General features: G+C 40.0%; 3 protein-coding genes across 4 annotated transcripts; 1 reads left to right on the plus strand and 2 right to left on the minus strand.

The window, feature by feature from the left end:
• Positions 1-1291: 1291 nt before the first annotated feature.
• Positions 1292-1820, minus strand: LOC306743646 (enhancer of split mgamma protein-like; the record flags this gene model as incomplete). Its single annotated transcript, XM_079226180.1, has 2 exons — positions 1292-1645; positions 1752-1820. 2 exons carry the CDS (start codon positions 1818-1820, stop codon positions 1292-1294), a joined length of 423 nt encoding a protein of 140 aa, XP_079082306.1.
• A 4149-nt stretch (positions 1821-5969) lies between these two features.
• Positions 5970-10112, minus strand: tas1r1 (taste receptor, type 1, member 1; the record flags this gene model as incomplete). Its single annotated transcript, XM_079225839.1, has 6 exons — positions 5970-6892; positions 7616-7736; positions 7907-8125; positions 8224-8994; positions 9102-9414; positions 9922-10112. The coding sequence occupies 6 exons, from the start codon at positions 10110-10112 to the stop codon at positions 5970-5972; spliced, it is 2538 nt and encodes an 845-aa protein (XP_079081965.1).
• Positions 10113-14684: 4572 nt separating this feature from the next.
• Positions 14685-20879, plus strand: rprd1b (regulation of nuclear pre-mRNA domain containing 1B; the record flags this gene model as incomplete). 2 transcript variants are annotated; one of them, XM_079226100.1, is made up of 7 exons in its annotated part: positions 14685-14835; positions 15897-16026; positions 16486-16619; positions 17297-17427; positions 17645-17771; positions 18335-18510; positions 19178-20879. In XM_079226100.1, the coding sequence occupies 7 exons, from the start codon at positions 14685-14687 to the stop codon at positions 19325-19327; spliced, it is 999 nt and encodes a 332-aa protein (XP_079082226.1). In that variant the 3' UTR covers positions 19328-20879. The 2 variants fall into 2 exon arrangements, with proteins under 2 accessions (XP_079082226.1, XP_079082225.1); XM_079226099.1 differs by having other exon boundaries at positions 17309-17427.
• Positions 20880-21381: the final 502 nt, after the last annotated feature.

Consider the following 21381-nt stretch of genomic DNA (forward strand, 5'->3'; position numbering starts at 1 on the left):
CAGACTCCACATAGAGAATTTCGTACTGCCCACAGCGGGTACCACCTATTTTTACGTTCCTCGTTATGTGCGTGCGGCCATATTGAGTCACGGTTGGACTGACTTGGCACTTGTCTGATGATTTGGTGCGACCCGAACTCGGCCCCCTCGATGCAGGTAATAGCGCTAAGTTAGCCACTACACCACCGTGTCAGCCAATAATTTAGAGCGAGAATATCATATTTATCTTTTCTTTTTTGGATTATAATTATTATTGGTTGATGTTGTTTTTAGTTGCTTAAATAAGTTATACTAGAAGACAGAATAAACCAAAAAGCTGAACAGCAGTGGTCTAGTTTGGCAGTCAGTGTTGCCGACTTGGTGACTTTCTTGCCAGATTGAACAACTTTTGGAGCGAGTGCTGCTATTGCTACTTTCCTTGGGAAAGAGTTGGCAACACTGGGCTTGTTTTTTAAAATTGGATACTCATAGTTTCTGTTAGTTTCTAAAAACTAACATGTGTTTCACGCTTATCCTATTTCCAATACACAGAATGCATTCACAATACTGCACAACAAAATAATACACATCATGTACAAACGACCTGCATTTAGTCAAATACTTTTTTCCTTTATTAAAGGCAAATAACTCACAACAGACAAGTTCAGTCAACCACACAACGTGACATACATTTTAAACTTCAGAACAAGTTAATGAATATTATTTTCAGTGACAAAAAGGAACAGGAATAAATACCTCACTGTGAGGCATGAGGACACTGTGATATTGTTTCACTAAAAGAAGCAGTGCTGCTTATGTGAATGATCTCCAGTGTGAATTTGGGATTAAGAGGATATAATCCCTTTTACGTATCGTTCATCAATGTGATGAAACACGAAAAAACACTCAGTAACATAGTGAGTGAGCAGGCTGGAAATATATTTCCTACATAGTGAGGGAGAGTCCCCTCAGGTCCGATTGTTCTACATCGCATAATTGTTTTTTAATTTTTACTTTTAGTACACACTGCAGCTGTCCTTACAAAGTGTGTATGGTTGCATACAGTATGCATTCAATTCAGATACACTACTTTGTCTGAACATTACACTTTTGACCCTCTTGCTCATTCAGAATGGTTCAGAATAGACAGAAGAGCATGCTGGATGCAGACTGCAAAATGTGAATGGATGAAGTAAGACACCCTGCTATATTTGGCATCGTGCATTTGACATTTGATGCATTGGGACATACTAAATCAGTTTATGGTATAATACATATTACGGTAGTATTGGTATTGAAATGCATAGAGTCTCTACCAAGGCCTCCACACGGGGCCTCTGCTGCTGCTGCTGTCCTGCAGCGTGGTGGGCCTGAAGGTGGAGCAGACTGTGGAGGAGCTGCCGGCTCTTTGGGCCTGATGGAGCTGCTGCTTCTGCTGCTGGAGGCCCTGTAGAGGAGTGACAGAGTAGCCTTGGTTGCTGTCGCTCTTGCAGAGGCCCGACTGCAGCTGCTGACTCAGGAAGCTCACAGTCATCTCCAGGATGTCGGCTTTCTCCAGCTTGGAGTTGGGCTCCTGCTTGAACTCCTTTTCCAGGATGATCTTGAGTTGCTCGATGCAGCTGTTGATGCGATCTCTGCGCATTTTCTCCACAAAAGGTTTTCTGATCTGTGGAAGAGGAGACACAGGTAAGCTCATGATTGAAATCAGCAATAACCAATTAGACATTTGTGTTGCACAAGCTGATTCAAAGCCCTTAAAACCCAGTACTTACTTTGATGTTGTCTTTCTCAGAGATCCTATTGAGATGAATAGAGGAGTAGTTGGAGGAGCAGGAAGCCATGTCCGTGCAGGTGAAGTCCGCAGCTTCTTCGGGCTGAAACTGAAAGCTCTGATCTCTCCGGAGGAGACACTGTTCATTTTATAGTGAGCTATTAGCATCACAAAGCCATGAAGGGCTGGGATTTGTAACAATGGGACACACATCAATAACTGGGAGGTGAAGCAATCACAGGCTGAACAGTAGAGATAAAACCATTCCCAAGATAGTCAATCAGACTGAGAATGATGTGCTGTCAGTCTCTGATCAGGAGCTGTTGCTTATCTCACGCTGCAGTCACACAGGGGACCACCGGCAGCATCTCATCATGTGCTCCCAGGGAATAATTAAACAGGATGTAATGCATTGGTGACATCCAGGGAAAAGGTATTGAAAGTAGGGATGTTATTATTGATTGAATTGCTCGTGTGAAAATGAAACATGCCTTCAAATTATTACACTAATTTTGATATTTAGGATTTTTTCTCATTTTATCACTTCGACAAGCTCATCTCGTAAATTTCAGTCTAGATGAGACATTTTTACACAAACTAATAATGATATGTCTATTTTGATAATAAATGCAATATTATTAAGTTAAACAACAAATTCTGCACCTGCAGATTCATTGTAATGGAATCGAATATATTGTCTTGTGGACAGTGATTTGTTGTTCACAGCATTGTGGGACATCTTTGGTGTCCTGTTGTAGTTTTCAAAAAGAAAATTATCGGTCAGACAAACATACCAAAAGTCTAAAAGATGGTTCAAGCTTTTGATCTCCAGATGAAACACACGTTTCAAATATTGTGTGATGAATATTCATTTTCCAAAATCAAATGTATCGAGAAGCTTGTCAAATTCATTCCTGAAATCTTCCCCACAGCACATTGCTTTGGTCCTTGTTGTGCTCACCATAAAACTCCTGCTTGTTCTGCTATGGCACACTTCTATTGTTGACCGAGGGCATTAAGCCGGGAGTGGACAGAGAGACTGTGGGAAAACCAAGCTCAGACTCTACTCACACATCTACTGGTCAATAGCCCTGACCTCCCAGCCACAAAAGGCCTTTTCATCTCTTCTCTCAAACAACAGCCAACAGCAGCAGTGTGTGTGTGTGTGTGTGTGTGTGTGTGTGTGTGTGTGTGTGTGTGTGTGTGTGTGTGTGTGTGTGTATGTGTGTGTGTGTGTGTGTGTGTGTGTATGTGCTTGAGCCAATTGTGCATTTATTTGATATGCAATGCGAGTTTACGTCATGCAATACTGAAACCTTTCTTTCAGTGACCAGCTGCCACTTGTTTTCAGATTCCTGGAAATATGATCATGTCACTTGCTTTGTTGACCTAAACCGACATTTACAAAATATAAAAGCATTACATGGCTTAAACAATATATATTTTTAAACAACAGAAAGACTGTCTTCTCTCCAATACATACACTTGTTGATTAAGACTTTATTTTATAGATAACTGTGAGGTTTTTGACCAAATATTTTCAGTTTCAAATATTCTGCAAACAAATAAGACTTCCTTAGAAACATTAAATGATCTCATACTTGTGGAAATCTTACGAATCTTTACGAAAAATAAAAATCACATTTCAAACGTCAGCATTAGTGTGGCAGTCCTTAGTACAGCCACCAGGGGCACTGTTGATCCCCTCGAACATAATTAGGATTAATTAGTGGTGCTGGCTGACTGCATGCTGTCAATTAGTGTTTGGTTTATGAATCAGAGCAAGGAAATCTGAATTGTGCCTATACTATCTTACTATTTAGTATGCCAGAAAAATATGGAGTATTCCAGTACACATACTGTCAAATGCAGTATGCCAAAAGTACCAGGAAGTTCTACAGCATCTCGCCTCATTTTGCTGTGTGCAAGCCAGCATGCTTTTCTGTCTATTCTGACCCACAATCCTTTGTGCAGCCAGATATATGTGCAAGAAGGTGCAATATTATGAGGAAGTAGTACTGTATGTCTCAATTGAATGCATACTGCATGCAACGGTACATGGTTTGTACGGAGAGCTGCCGTATGTAAAAAGAATAGCATGCAAGCTTACATTTAGTTTTGACACAGCAGACATTTTGATATGTAACAGTAGGAAAAAGTGAAAACAATAAAGTTAATGATGGCTAAATTCCGTTATGTTGCGTCAGTGTCAGGGTATACACTACTATTATGGTGTACTATTATACACTATGACAGCGGTTCCCAAACTTTTTAGGCCACGCACCCCCTTCTACATCCCGACCGAGTTCACGCACCCCCAAACCCTCACACCTTAAAAAAAAAACCGCAACAGAGCCTATTTATAGTCGCATAAAATCGGACCAATGCGAGAACTGTTTGCTCGCGCGTGGCGTTTGTTACAAGATTTAGTCCGCTGTATAAATTTCAGTTACACAAGACGTCACTTTTAAAGAGCAATAAGGATGGCGAGGACACACGCACAGGCTCAGAGGCAGATTGCATTTCACATTTATTTACTTAAACACAGTAAGCCACGTAAAGAACAAAGAGTTGCACATGCATAGGCTCAGAAACTGATATAAATAAAAAAGGAGGCTCCAGGGGTGCGCGCACCACACTTTGGGAATCCCTGGTGTAGACCCAACACATGAATGAGACTGCAATTGTTTTTGGCTGTTTTGTAACTCTTCCAATTTTGATCTAAAAAATGTAAGGGGCTTCTGACTTGCACTGGCATGCTTGGTGTTCAGTGGCGGCGCAAATAAGAGGCTTCAGACAGCTGTTAGCCAGAACCTCACTGCACAACACGCACTGTGGCTTCGGGCAATCTGCATCGCCAATCCAAGTGAAGCCCAGACCCAGATAATTGTCATCATATTTCCTCTTTTTTTCTCCAGTCTGATGCTCACTCTCGTTTCCTCTTTTTTCACCTTGACTCCGCGATGGGTCTCTGTGCTCCCGCTCCGTCTCCTCTTTCTCCGACTCCCGGTCGATTTCTTCTCCCGGTCTCTCCCCAACGCACCTCTCCGTTTCTCTCGCCTCCGGTTCCTCCCTCTCTCTGTCCCTCTCCTCTTTTATTACTGATAGCTTCAGATGTCCCACCTGACAGCTTCCCCGATTTCAGCCAGTTTAATATATTTTCATGGATGTTGCTGAATGAATGAAATGACGTTAGGTGCACAAGCTAGACTAGCTAGTGTGTACGTAAAAGACAGTCTGGCGGCCGGACCGGAAGTGCATCTATTTATTAAATTGTACGTTTTTAATTGTAATTGCATGTAAATCTTACGATTAATTAATTTAATTAATTAATATTTTTTTTTTTTTTTAAATTATGTTTAATATTAATTATTACACCATTAGACCACCATTACATTTTTCCTCTCGCGCACCCCTTAGAGGCAGCTCGCGCACCCTCAGGGGTGCGCGCACCACACTTTGGGAATCTCTGCACTATGATATACTCATTTTGAGACTTATCCTGGTTACATTGAACATGAGAAACCATAATAGTATCCAGGTTTCTGTCCTGATTTCTCAGCATCTCAGCTATAGACCAACTGAGAATGTTCAGGGACCTGGACATGATGCTGCAGTATCTGGTTTCCTTTGGAGTACTCTGGATAGCGTATCTTTCTGAAACCAGGATAATGATATTTACATGCACAACCCATCACTGTCACACTGTCATGGCGTACTGGGACACTTGAATAGAACAGAGCCATTATTAATGTTTTTAGTTAGACCTGTTGTGGTTTATTTGCTTTGAAGTCAAAATGTCTGCGGTGGGAACGGCTTATTGACTCACTGCCGCTTTTTTATTTGATTGTACGTTGTATAGCACAGCGTCATCCAGGGACCTGCATTCAGCTGAACAGCAAATGACTGGAGCTATAATAAGAAGTCAAATTACAAATGTATTGTGATTAAACAAGTCATGGGTGTCCAAAGATACATAGACATTTTCATCAGTTTAAGATGAATAATGAATTCAATTGGATTAAAAAATATATACAAACACAAAGATAAAGTGTATTAAGGTAATTTATTTTCCCACCAATCAAGTACAATTATTTGTTCACATACCATTCATGTTTTAAACTCAGTCAATACATTTAAAAGAGATGCTCAACCTGTGTTATATTACCTCATATTCCAGCATTATACAATTAATTAACTGAAATAAGTACAATCCTCACTATTTGCTCATGGTATACATTTGAATACAGTTCTGGAAATGGGCAGTAGTGTTCATTTGCGGCCTCAGGGCAATAATATAAATTTTGGGCAGGAAGTAGCCTCCGAGGAAGGCTACGACACTGAGGAGTATGGCGAACACGTGCGCGGCCAAAGTGAACGGGCCTCTGCTGATGAAGTAGACAGTGAAGAAGCTCATCCAGGAGATCATGTACACCATGAGGCTGAAGGTCACACACTTGGCCTCGTTGTAGTTGGCTGGCAGGTCTTTGCCCATGTAGCTGAAAGTGAAGCAGAGGACACTGAGCAGTGATACATAGGCGAGCTCAAGGCCTGCAACAGGTGAGAGGGTGCTACTGCACTCCAACACAATGCTGTCCCTGTAAAAGACAAGATCTTGAGAGGGCTGGGGAACGTCGACAACCACACGGATTACAGAAATGAGCAAGGCGGTGGTGGACACTAGGAAAATGGTAAACTCTGGTCCGTGGTTTTTGGCCCACTTGTCATAGGCTGGCGGCAGTTTGGAGGAAAATTTAAAAATGCAGACGACCTGGAGCGAGCGCATGGTGATGCAGGCCAGGCACACAGTGAAGCTGAAGATGAATAGAAGTTGCTTGAGGTTACAGGCCAGAGGAGACGGCTGGCCAAAATGGCACAAAGAGCTCATTGCAGCAGCAGTCAGGGCTGCCAGCATCAGGAGGCAGGTGCGGCCTCCGGCAGACTTGGCCACGGGCGTATTCAGGTTGAGCAGGAGGATTATTGCGGAGCTGGAGGTCACGAGAAGACAGGCGGCCAGAAAGAAGAGCAGGGCGATGGAGAGGGGGGCATCCCAGGCGAGCAGCAGGACAGTCCTGTTCAGACACTGCTCGCTGCCAGGGGGAGCCCACTGCTCCGGCAGACACGGCTGGCATGTAGTGGATTCTGAGGAAGAGAGACAGCGTCGATGTAAAAGCTGGGCTATTGTTTTTTGTCCGATGTGACAAGAATTAGACATGAATGAATGAATAAAAACTTCATTAATCCATCAAAAGGAAAATGTTATGGTCTAGAGTAGAAAGGTTATTTTGGCTTTTCTTAGGGAAAGTGCCCCTTTTCAAAAAGGGAGTTTGCATCCCTTCAGCCAGCGTCAGGACATAGTATGAGTAGTAAGCGCCACCTGCTGGACAACCTCACGCACAACAGCTGAAACATACTGCTGTGTTGGCGTAATGGTCTTTTTTTCCCCCACTAGATCAACAAGGTACAAATCATAAAGAAGAATATTGCATTTTATTAAGTCTTTACCAGATTCAATCTTGGTCTTGACTGGTGCAGCGTGACATCTGTCTGCTCTTTCATGCTCTAAGTCTTGCACTAAAATTATATTTTTGGATATCTTTCTGTTTTGTTTTATTTGCTTCCCCATTGTACAACAACCTTCATCACACGCTTCACACATTCACTGTATTGATAATGCTTGATTGGGTTAAATAATCAATTGCTAAATTCTGCATAATATTCTTAATCCGTCCAAATTAATTTGTCACTTTGTCAGTTAGTCTTACGCAGAGCAAAGATCTCCTTTCAGAAACACCTTTACATCGTCCCTGTCTGTTTGTTTATTTTTCCCATGCATTGACTTTTTTCTGTATGACTTTATGTTACCACTTATATTGAGAAAAGTAGCAGAGGGGCAGGCCTGGCAGTCGAAGCAGCATGCGTGTTGCCCTGTCAGCAGCTTCTTGTGGCCTCTCGGGCAAGGCGGAGAGCAGATGGACAGCGGCACCTAGACGGAACCAACAGGGTTCAACAAAGGCAATATTTAACTTGGATTTACGTTTTGCATATTTCTCACCGGTAAGTGCACCATTTTTGCACTGAATTATATAATAAACTGAAGAGTTTTAAAGATTTCCACACAAACACTTTACTCAAAGATACTCCAATAGGTCGTACTGGTCTCGAGGCTCCCGTGTCGTGCCACTCAATTCGATCCGCATCAACTGTGAGCTTAATGGGATCTGGGCTGAAGGAGCCCACCTCTTTGATTGACCACTTAGTCCCCCTCCAAACCCAGACAATGATGTCATATCCTGTGGGCGGGTCACCATTCATGTCAAAGTACACAGAAGTGTTTCCCAGAGAGAAATGCACCTCCTTAAGCCACCAGAGCAGCTAAGGTGGAGAGGAAGAAGGAAACACCAATGTCAAACAATCATAGTGTTTCTGAGAGATTTTCTTCTTTGCAAAAACACAAGTTTACATCTGCTCACCTCCCATGGATACACCGTCTTTTTTTGGCACTCTCCAGAATCACAGCCAAGTCCTCGGTGCAGAGCATGAGCCACAGCATACACTGCCTTATACACATTGGAGGAGGAGGTGATGTCATATTTCTCCAGAGAAAACGTCTCCCTGGCGAGGCTGGACAGGTCTACGCTATGTAGACAGTCATTGCCGGGGTTCATGTTAACATTAGAGACTTCCTGGGTGTCAGTGTGTTGCTTTGAAGCCTCAGCTTTTTTTCTCTCAAACTCCTCAAAACCGGATATGGATTCATATTTGATGGATATGCCAAGCACAGTGCCGATGGTGTGGATCCCAGATATCTCTGAAATGAGACTAGACGCCGACCAGTCCTCCGTCCCAATCCACACCTTACCTGTTACGTTGTGCTCAATGACAAACGGGAAGAAGTCTTTGACTTTTGACTTGCTGGAGAAGACCACAATGGTGCTGGCTTTGGTCTTCTGTATGCTTTCCACTATGTTCCTCATGGTCTGGTTTGTGTCATTGGTGTGCACGGGAATGATTCCTTGGTAGGCGATGCAGATGCCGTATTGTGGTGCTTGGTCAAACAGGCTTTGCATGCCCTCCAGACCATAGGCATTGTCACTGCCTAAGAGAACAATCCAGGTCCAGTTGAAACGTCTCAGAAGCTGGAGCATAGCTGTCACCTGGTTCTTGTCACTCGGAATTGTGCGGAAAAAGGCTGGATAGACCTTCTTGTTGCTCAGCAATTCATTTGATGCTTCATAAGAAATCTAAAAGAAAGTAAGAGCCTATAAGGAATGATTTTGCATTGTATGGATGCCTTTTATTATGTAATAATTCAAGGGCCATGATTAAAACCTTCCAGGTAATAACTTACTTGTGGTATAAGATAGGCCCCCAGTAAAGAAGCTGGGGTGAACGTTTTGCTGCTGCTGTCTGGCCCAATCACAGCCACTGCCTTTTGCTTGTTGTAGTGTGTGTCTCCCTCCGTCTCAGAGGTGCTCTGAAGCTGCTGTGCCAGAAGGTCCAATGTGGCCAGAATACCGGCAGATACTGAGCAGATGTCGTACAGCTGGTAGCCCAGCTTGACCCCGGGTAAAAGAGGCTGCGGTCCGGTGCTGTTGTTGATTTCTTCCACAGCAAATCTCATGGCTTGCAAAAGGTAAAATCCGTGTTTGTTGAATTTACCTCTACAAAAGATAACATGGTAAAGGTAAATGGACTGTGTTTGTATATGTATAGTGCTTTTCTTGTCTTCCGACCACTCAAAGTGCTTGACCACTACACATCATCATTCACCCATTCACACCCATTCATTCACCCATTCATTCACTCCTTCATACACCCATTCATACACTGATGACAGAGGCGACCGTGCAAAGTGCCACCTGCCCATCAGGACTATCTAATCACTTACATCCATTCATACACTGCAGGAACAGCCTATGAGAGCAATTTGGGGCGTCTTGCCCAACACACATCGACATAGACTAGCGGAGCCGGGGATCGAACCGCCCATCCTCTGATTGAAGGCCCTGCTCTACCACTGAGCCACAGTCTAAAATAATTAAGACATATCCAGTAAAACATCTTAAAGATAACAATATTTTTGGTTGATTTCATGGCCAGACCACCAGTGAGATACTTTTGATTAGAGGAATTGGAAGTGTGCTGTCCAGTAAAACAGTAAAACTCACTCATTGCACGGACTCAAAGCAGGAAAAGCAGCACTTGGTTCATCTGTGTAATGGAGAGGAAAGAGACCAGCGAGTATGAAGTCGCCTTGGAGCTGCATCCCCTGTCCCTGAGCTATGTAATCCAGTTTCCCATCAGCCAACTGTAGCATCAACCAGCCTACAGAAAGAAGCACAGCACCAGACAGATTCATACTTCACCTCCACCTTACACACACTGCTGTTGTGGAAGCTCAGTGTGCTTTGCAAAACGGACCAGGGCTTGTTTTGTGAGTGAGTGATAGAGGAAGGGATGATCACGTTTGCATCTTTTCAGGGAGTGTTAGTTGAGTCAAGAGTATTTGCATGTCAGATTTGGTTTTGTGACTGTAGAATTTCTCTCCCATTAAAATATATTGCATACATGTAATAAACCATGAAAAGGGATTTGTTTTTGTTCTATTAATCTTTGACAACTGTAAACAGTAAACCAGAGCATGCATGGTAACAGTTTGTGGCTCAATGCAGATATATTAGTCATCTCAAGTTAATTTTTCCTTTGTCTTCTGGTAACTTTCCTTCACAGGATGAACCTCAGAAGGGTGGATGTTGATATTAATGAATTATTTGGTCCCTATTTGCTATCAATCACATGCCACATGTAGCCTAACTTAAAGCTATTGGTTAGAATGTTTAGATGCTATTATCGTAAATCTGAATGCAACTGTCGTTGCAAAGTAACTGTTAGGATTTAATTTGTTAGAGCAGTCCAAATGTTTGTATTGTTCTGATAACAGTAGCTTACTTATGACATTGAGCCTAATATGAAAGGCTAGCATACTTGTTTTACTGAAAACAGGAGCCTGTTAACTCCACCTAAATGTATTTATTTGGTCTCAATAATAAAGTATTTAATATCTGTATTTGTTTTCAATAAGACATGCATAAAAACCACAGTGTGAATTATTAAACGCATGTCTCTTCCAAATAGCTGGTTAAGCGGATATATAAAACAGAAATGGCAGTATAAATAGACAGGAACATTTAATTATACACAATTACACTCTCTTGAGTTATAGATAAAGCCGATTGTGAATAAGGGTTTGTCATTAATAAAAAGTGGGTCCCCAGAAATACAGTTTAGGAAACACGGCATTTGAGAACTTGATTAATATACTGAATGCTCTTACTGAGTGTATAACCTATTACATTTTTACTGATGAACATCCTTCCTTTTTTTTTAATCGCTTTTTATTTTTTCACTTTGTTGGTGGTTGAGGCAAAAATGTTTTCTCTAACTTGGTCTCAACTTCGAAAACATCTACAATGGATTAGTTAGAAATTAATAAATCTCTTTGGGCAGAGGGATAAAGCATAGGCAAGATTGTGTCACACAAAGGAACACACTGACTGGTAAAGGTTGAGGAATATAATACCATATAGTATACCATTAATAACTTTATTAGTGCATTTTGAGGTAAACATTTGTTTATAAGAAACAGCTGTTGGCCATGAGCATTTTACATTAAAACAGAAAAAATCAATTACGACTCCACATTTCCTGGACAATTCATCTTTTTCACAGCAGACCTTTTTTAATTATTATATAGCAGTATAAGCACAGAATTACATTAATTTCACATGTGCTTTTCCTCAAAATGTCTGCTGTGAAAAATGTATGTTGTCAATGGTGGCAAGGCTTACTGGGAAACTAAAACAGATTATGAATGTTAATGTTATGACTTATGAGTCACTAGTATTTTATATTTCTATATGTTTTGTTAAAATGTCCATCATGAGAAAGGTTTGTGCAGGTGCAGCTGATTTTGCATTTTGGTTGACATTTGAGGCTCATTTTGTTAAACATACATATCGTACGAACACACAATTTGCCTGATGTTTACCTGTGTGCAGGACCCAAACTCATTGTTTTGACAGGATCATTGTGCATTTTCTCAACCGCATTATTATGGAGGCAAATGGACATAAACAATGTCCATGTCTGTAGCAACAAAAAGATGTCAGATTAACTACTGTACATGGTTCTCTTGTGAGTATAGAGAAATAGCTGAAACATTGTACATTCTTAACAAGTAACAGTGATTGGTTTAGGAGTACATTTAATAAAAACTCTAAAATGAACATATTCAAAAAATCCTAGTTTGTTAAATTAAAATCAACATAGAAGACCCATTAATACAAAATAATAGCTTCAGGAGTTACTTTGTCATTCAGATTATTATTTTTCTTGAGTTAGATTGGATTTCATGATATCAGACCGTTATAGTTATTAATGATAGAAAACGTATGTGTCAGTAAAGACAATCGGAATATTAACTTTTCTTCACAGATTCACATTTTTGTTTCTCATTACAGGAAAGATACAGTAAACATCAACATTATTGATGGCTCCTCTCCATTGAATTGTTCTGTAGCGTGGAGTGTAGATCTGTCGTGGATCTCTAACCACATTGGATGTTCAATATGTGCCGTCGAGATTATATTTCTTCTTTGCAACCTTTCTGTTTATAAGAAACAGCTGTTTTCCTTTTCAAATGAAAGACCTTATGATTGTTTTTTGTAATGCTTTTTCTCCTTTGATTGCATTCCCCAGTTCTTCTGCCTTTGTGGACACATTATTATTATATATTTATTTATTATATATCCCTGGGTTATACATTTTGTTATTTTCACTTAATGTTTTGCTTTATTTGTCGAATAATTTGAATTTGTAGCTGCATTGTCCCTTATTGTATAAATAAACATCTGATGAGTAGAAGTAAAAAAAAAAAGAATATAACATAAAATAATAGTACAACTTTTATTTTGTATGAATCTGAAAGAGCCTATGTTTAATCAAATTAAATTATAATCTAATAAAAAATGATTAATATTAAGGGAGACTAATATTATGACCATCATGCTCTATGTGTGTGACATTTGGCCATGAAGAAAATTAGATTTACAATAATACACAAGGACTGTGTTGAAATATAGTTAAAGGTGCAAGAAACTGGATTCAGAGTATTAATAAACCTGCAAACAACTATTTACTATGCAAATATATAGTGGGGACATGTCTACCTGAGCAGAACATGAAGTTGCTTCCCCTTTGTGTGTGCTGTTATCAGAGTGTCTCCTTGCTTTGTTGACATAGGAGGGCTTTAGGTGAATGTGTGTGTGTGTGTGAGCGTGCCCCACTGTTAGCTCACGACTGCCTGATCCCGAGCTCGTTTACGGCACCTTTTAAAATGTCTGTACCACTATTTAAATCATTGTTCTATATCTGTCCAAATCTCACTTCAATCATAAAAGTTGAGATCTGATTCTGGATCAGTTTTACACAAGCTTTTTTTGTCAACATAAAACATATCTACCACATACTCTGTAGGTGCGGTATGTACCTTATAAGTATAACAACTGCAACCATTTTATTCACAATGAATGATGCATTTAGGCAACCAATACAATTTTTAAATGGTCATCCTAGACTTAACAAATACCATATTAAACATACAACTTGTACACAGACAATACAATGGTATGTCACAAATGTAACTAGATTAAGCAAAATTAAACATAAAATAATCATAACATGAATAAATCATAAATAAAAAAATTATAATGTTAGTTATCAAGACATTCTATTGGTCAGATAATTTTCTAGTATTATCTATATATCTCTCTCTCTCTATATATAGATAATACAATAATTAATTAATAATAATAATAATAAATATATATATATATATGTATATATATATATATATATATACACATATATATATATATATATATATATATATATATATATATATATATATATATATATGTAAAGATACAATTTGGATTTCACTCATTTAGATGCGTAAAGATGTGTGTCATTATAGTAGCATGTGAAGATGGGTGGATTTATTGGCTCATTCATTAATCTGACCTCTGTCCATGTTCCTGAATTGAAAATAGTTTAATGTGATGTATGGAAACAATAATCTGATGTTCATCCTTGCTTTGCCAAGTTAGTTCTTTTTGTTATTAAGGGCATTTCTGCAGCTACACAAATAAGCCGTGAGGCAATGCAACTAATTAACTGTTAATGGTATTATGGAGCCTTATCTGAGTGGTTAGACGTTATCTCTGGGTACAGCGTGGGTCCTTATTGCATGTATGGGTACAATGGCCGATGCCGGGCTCCGCCTGCGTCACTACTGTGCGACGCACATGTCGAGGTGAAAGTGCGAGCTGCCATTTTTTTCGAAGGAATCTTCCTGATTATACAGGCGAAGACAAACTGTGAGTCTCACCATCACTCTTTAGCAGTTTTGTTTAATCTGTTGGCGCCCTGAAGACGTCCTCTGCACGGATATCACAGGAGCTGTTTTTTGTTTTAATCCGGGTTCAGGCTCGGGCTTCGCTGAGGGCTGCACCGGGCTGCAGATGGCTGGTTAGCTGGGCTGGCTACCGTTAGCCGTGGCTGTAAACAAACATTACAGGCAGTGAGGAAACAGCCGCTGATAAACCAGCTCACGCATGTCAGCTTTGTTCCGCAGATGCGGCCGATAGTTCAGTTGGAGAAAGAGCCAACGCAACGCGAGGGACGGAACAGTGGAAACGCAACGCGAGGGGCAGCGGGCAGCAGGAGGCAGCAGCTTGACGCTGCACGTCTGCAGGTTTTTTGCGCCACAACTTGAGTTTTGATGACGGTGCGAGTTTCTCCAAACTAGGTAGGAGCTCAGTCGCTTTCGAGCGGGGTCGGTTCTCGGGGTAAACGCACGCCTCACACCGACATGTCGTCCTTCTCCGAGTCGGCTCTGGAGAAGAAGCTGACGGAGCTGAGCAGCTCGCAGCAGAGCGTCCAGACCCTGTCCCTGTGGATCATCCACCACCGCAAGCACTCGGGCCTCATCGTCAAAGTGTGGCACCGAGAGTTGAAGAAAGGTGAGAGCTATTCCTGCAAAGTGCAATGAATGGTACATGCGGTTGTTTATGTGCAGCATAACACGAGAATATTGGACACGTGAAACGTGATATCGATGTGGAATATGGGTTGTTAAAAAGTGTAATGAACAAGACATATGAATATCCTTTAACGTTGCACTGTGGACATACTCCACTACCACTAAAAGTCCTGCATGCAGAACCTTCATTGAGTCATTCAGTAAGTACTGGCAGTGATATTTGATCAAATAACCAAGTAAAATCATTGATTCCTCAGTAAAATGGTCAGTGTTTTACTCTTTTTCTCGGGTTTATATCACTGCTGCAAAATGTGTTGCATTTTAATGCAGTAGTTGTTTGTGAAAATGTTTACTACTCGCATTCTGTTGCAGTTTAATCTACAGCTTCATATTCTATGAAACCATCATAGGTTTGTAACGTTGGTGTCCTGTGAGAACCGCATGTCTCAGAAAACGTTTCATGAGCTCAGAAAAACTGCTCTGCTTTCAGCTTTGTGAAGATGCATTTTGCAGCTGATCTCAGAGGGTTTTACATTGTTTATGTAGTTAAATAAGTAGGTCAGTTTTCTCAACACATTAATAAGACACACTTTATCCTTTAGTTCATCTGAAAAATTCACATTTAAAACACAAAATGTAGGGACACGGTTTTCACAGAGCTGGAATGATATGAAAACTAATCTGAAAAGTAACTAAAGCTGTAAAATCTCAATCTTAAACTTGATTTAATTACATCATATACATATATTTGCTCATTTTTCAGATCTGTTTAAAGCAACTAAACGATAATAGTTAACTATCCAGTTAACTAAGAATTTCTTAAATCCAGGACAACCCGACCAAATAGTTTGAGACTATTAGTTTATGTCCAGATGAATAGGGGCTGAATTGGACAGGTTATGTTGAAGAAGGTATAATTAAATTATACATTTAATTTGATTGCAAACCAATTTAGAGTTCATTGTCCATCGCAGATTAATGATACTGTGTAAACTTCTCTTGTTAAATATAAAACATATCATGATTTTATGTGACCTCCAGCTAAAAGCTCCAGGAAGCTGACGTTCCTGTATCTGGCCAATGATGTCATCCAGAACAGCAAGAAGAAAGGACCCGAGTTCACCAAAGACTTTGAGACCGTCCTTGTTGATGCCTGCTCCCATGTTGCTAGGTAGATGTGATGTGACCAATGTATGCTTTCAGTCACCTGCAAATAAGTGTGTGTGTGGGTGTTGTGACTGGGGGCGCTAACTGCCAGAGGCTTTTTGAGCAATTGTTAAGTATATCTAAATGTAGTCCAGCTCCGCAACCTGCTTCTTAAGCTGAACGTTGTTGTTGTTTTTCCCCTTCCTTTTTGTGTCTTGTTTTCTACAAATATTTATACTAATGGGTCTTCGGGGGTCTCTCAAACCAAAACAGAGCTTCTATCCAACTCCAAAATAGACCACGGATAAATATATAAGCTAACATATTTGGTCTGATAATTCAATAGTTTAAAAACTTTTTTTGCTCTGCACAAGTTGTTGGAAGGAATTTCCATTTTTGCTATGTTTTGAGCTGTACAAATAAACCTTTTAATCAATCCTTTTTGTCTTCTTCTACTGCCCTCTGCTCTCCCGCCTTCTTGCAGGGAAGCAGATGATGGCTCTAAAAAGCACATGGAGAGACTGCTGAACATCTGGAAAGAGAGAGCCCTCTACAGAGGAGACTTCATTCAGCAGCTCAAACTCGCCATAGAAGACTCTAACAGCCCCAGGCCTTCAGGTGAGATGACTCTTAGGCTTCACCCCCATTAATACGTTTCTATTTTGAAATGTCAACGAGCCACGTTCACACCGGTGTTTCAGCATCCTTTAGAAATTATTTCCGTACGTACTAACACGCCTGCAAAACGAATATTGCATGAGTATTCGCGTCCACTGGGCATGAGGGTGCTGGTATAAACAGGAAGTGGTTGGTTGCTTAGTTTCAGAAAATGTGACTAGTTACGACAAGTATTACAATAATCTTAAATAACAAGAAGATACTTAAGATCTTCCTCTATATGCCAGGACAGTTTTCGTAAAAATGAAAAACAAGTTTTAATGATGTGATCCAAGTGATGTTACAATGATGCAGGTCTTGCTCTATCTCTCACTCTCAGGTCAAATTTACTTAAAAATAAACACTTACAAACCAAAGTTTTACTCAATTGCGGGTCAAGAGGTCCTCACGTCTCACTCATTTCCTTGGTTTCGTTGTTGTCCCACTGGTTTAGGAGAAAGAGGTATGTCTCGATTTGAGGAGAGTAAATCATAAATAGGCTGCTTCTAAATATATTTAAATTACCACTGTACGGTATCAGGCGTGGTGATACTTTAGGTATTGATTCGCTAACATAATAACTAACACTAATAATTTAGTGACATTGAAAGTGTGTGGGTGTTTTTTGATCTCTAAACTTGACCCTGCAGAAGAGAAGAAGGCTGTGAAACGAAGCTATCAGAAGATCCAAGAAGAAGAAGACGATGAAGATGACGACTACAGAAGCCACGCGTCCCCGCACAATGCAGATATTTCCGCAACTCAACTGGTAGGATGCTGATATTTTATTTGGATGGCACAAAATACAGAAAAGAAATCCTAAGTAAAATGTTGCTTGTTTCTCTGAATTTCATTATTTTATTTTGTCCCTTTTTTCCGGCCTCCCACTGTTTTTCTGTTGCTCCGTTTCCTCCCTGATTATTTCCCCCTCCTCTTTGAATTCTGTTAACTTCCTCCCTCTATTCCTTTTGAACACACGTTTACAGACGGAGGAGCTGGTGAAAGCGCTACAGGACTTGGAGAATGCTGCTTCAGGCGACGCAGCAGTCCGTCAGAAGATCGCCTCGTTGCCGCAGGAAGTCCAGGATGTTTCCCTGCTGGAGCAAATCGGTGGTAAGACCTGGGAACTCAGCTTGATCACAAATACATTTTTCTTGGACTATTTTATCAAGACATTTGCTCAGTATGGATTTCTGCATCATAATGGGACTGTGTCTGATGAAGTGTCTGGGGTTTTTTGGTGAGGATTATCAGATGGAATTTAAAACGAGACAGGAGATAATGCAATAAGAAAAGTAATATGATTCAGCTTTGGGGAAAAATGCACGCACAAACAATAAAAAGTCAAAAAAGATCAACTATAAAGAAGTATACATAAAACAATGCTTATAGTGTTGAAAGTAAACTCAGGAGTTACTCACATAGCTTCTTGCAGTCAGTAAGTTTAGTACCGCAATGTCCTGTACAATGTCATTTTGTCCACATTACAGTAATGATACTTTTAAAATGACACATGCTGATCAATGTAGAAACTTTACAGTACTAAATAAAAGAAACATAAGTAAAAGTTGAGACAAAATGTATAATAGTAAAAAGAGATTCAGTTGTCTAAATTGAAATGCCCTGTACATAAAGAAATGGAAAATAAATAACAACCCACTTTGACACCGATCTAGACAAGGAGGCAGCAGACAAGCTGTCGAAGACGGTGGACGAAGCGTGTTTGCTGCTGGCGGAGTACAACGGCCGACTGGCTGCAGAGCTGGAGGACCGGAGGCAGCTGGCTCGCATGCTGACAGAATACATCAACAGCCAGAGGGAGGCGCTCATGGAGAGAGAAAAGAAACTAGAGGCAAGGCACAGCATCCACAATAGTAACAGTAGAGCAAGAACTGAAACGATCATCCATGTCTGAATCGGTTTGTGTTAAGGTTTTTCCTTCACAGATTAATAATGAGAGTTGAGTCTCTGTTGAGAAGTAAGCAGTCAGGCACTAATCAGACAGCCAACCTGTAACTAAAAGGCAAAGATCTGAATTTAGTCAAATCTTTGCCTTCTGATACCAAATGGAATGTGCAATCCACATTCAAATTCTGGTTTATTACACATTAGATTTATTTACAATTTTCATACTTTTGGCTTTATTTCCGTAGAGTGCAATCCTTGTACTCACCATTAATTGCTGACATCTGGATACATGGCAACATTAATAAAAAGAAAAGCCAGACAGTAGTTGAATTTACAACTGGTCTGAGTGGAATCTACTAACATTCATGTTTCCAGATTTCAGAAAATACTTTGAGCACAATAACTCTTGGCCAAAACTAGACAAACAAGACCCAAGTTGTAATGTATCTTAATTGTCTTCTAAAGCCACAGGCTGTGACCAAAATGTGTTTCAAATAGGCCAGAAGGCCAAAGATGCAAAACATTTTGAAAGATTATTGTGATAACTGTTATTTTCAAATGAGTAATAATGTTTAGCTCATATGTGTGCTTTGTCATCTTGTCCTCCGCAGGAGTATAAACAGAAACTGGCGAGAGTGACCCAAGTTAGGAAAGAGCTAAAGTCCCACATCCAGAGTCTCCCTGACCTCTCCCTCCTGCCTAACGTTACCGGGGGTCTGGCGCCGCTCCCCTCGGCCGGAGATCTCTTCTCCACCGACTGAGAGGTCTTTTCCCAGAAACACCACCCCCGTGCCCCTCTTCTCCCAAACCCAGCCACATGTTTGATTCACAGAACAATTCCAGCTGTGCCACCAGCCAGGGTGCACATGTGGTCAAACCTCCCTCGGCAATCCTGCAAGACGAGAGTGAGGAAGGGACATTAGAAGCAAAGTTTGGTGAAATCAAAACTCTCTGCAGAGGAGAACAGAGACTCTGTTGGCCTGGATCTTTCCAGCACTCGCTCGATCGACAAGGATTCCACTCCACCAGCTTAGAACGAGTTTGTTTCCTGTTTGTTTTTACTTTTTTAGGAGGAGGGGCGGGGTAAAGAAGCAATGTTTAGTCGGACATAAATGTTGGCTGTACGGTCGTGTCAATCAAAGTGTCTTTCTGCGTGGTATGTTGTGGATTCTGTGAGCAAAGGAATGCCATTTGCTCTCACAGTTCTCAGAGTTTGTGACTACACTGTGAAGAGGATGTACCATTCATTAGTTTTATTTTTCGGTTTTCAGTTGGTGGCTTTTTATTGACTCGTAGGGGGTCTTGATGTGTGTGTGTGTGTAAAATTAGAGAAGATATCATCAGATTGGGTTCAGTGCACGTTGCTTTTTGATTGCTTCATGAATGCATGTTGTCAACCGTTTCTAGGTGGCGCACTCATTTCATTAACACTTCATAGAGACAGTGATTAAATAGGTTTTGTCCTCATAGTAAAAGACAATAGACATGCTTTGGTTTTTGTATCCCCATTTGCAAAAGTTTTTTTGTTTACAGACTAAAACTTTGTGATTCAAAATTCCCATTTTGTTTTCATGTATTCATTTGGACAGATGCTCAAGATATGGTAATTATGTTATAAGTGTGTACTAGACACGGTTTGAGTTTTACAAATAAATCCTGGAAGATTGAGGAAACATTTCAAAATGTTATTGTTTGCTTTCCAATAGACTATCTGGTTTTTAATTGAATGAAACTCTAAAATACAACATCTACAATAACGGATAAGATAAAACTAAAAAAGTATTAAATAGTATTAATAGTATTTGCCGAGCTGGGTAATGTAGACATAATGAAATATCAAGAAGTAGATCAAATGAAGACCTTTTTATGTAATGTGTTGTGGAATAGCAAACAAACATTGGATGTTAAGTGTAATGGACTGTCTAAGATTTCACAATTCAATTACATTCTCACAATTGGTATTGGTATTCAAATTATGAATACACATTTATACATATTGCTTAGTCCTACCTGTGTGTAGACGCTCAGTGATGAAATATCTCTCTCTTCACTCCCTTTCTCATGTTTCTTTTTTAAATTTCTTTTAAATGAGGACACAACCCATATCCCTGAAATTGTATGTTAAGGATAGGAAGTGTGACTTATTTCCCAAATATTTTTTTTGTACAACAGTTTCATATGATTTACTTAACAGTCCTTTGTCAAGGTCTGAACATTATGCATCATTTGTTTAGCTCATATTTGATTTTTATTTGTCTGTATACAGCAAAAAAAAAATTCAAGAAGTTTTATAAAACTTAATAAAAATGGTTTACTTTCTCTTTTTGTTGGAGATTTCAGAAGCCGATCACGGCTCCTGTTGCTGGTGAGATGAGAGTTTTCTGAAGTTAAAGAAGATTACAGTTATTCTACCTGCTGGTGCAACAAGCTCAGGCGGCAAATGCTTAACAGTGAACTTGTAGATTGATTGGTTCAGAACCTTCTGTTACTTTGGATGTAGTAGAGAGACTAGAGGAATTTTCACCTGTTTGGTCTTGATTAAAATATAATCCAACGGTAAATTACAGATAAAAATACAAAAAGTTTTCAATACAAGCACTTTACATTTTGACCCTGATGTGCTTCAATGTAGACATTCCTTAGATATGTTCTTACCTTCATGCTGTGTGGTTTGTGTTTATCTGCAGAATCTTACTGTACTACCCTAACTCCACCAGTAGGGGTAGTAATAACGGTGATTCAGTGGATAACTGACTTTATAGAAAATGTGTATTTTGCATAAAGTCAAAGGTTCAAATCTACACTTAAGTTTGTT

This window comes from Taurulus bubalis, assembly GCF_910589615.1.
Source record: "Taurulus bubalis genome assembly, chromosome: 11".
Lineage (NCBI taxonomy): Eukaryota > Metazoa > Chordata > Actinopteri > Perciformes > Cottidae > Taurulus > Taurulus bubalis.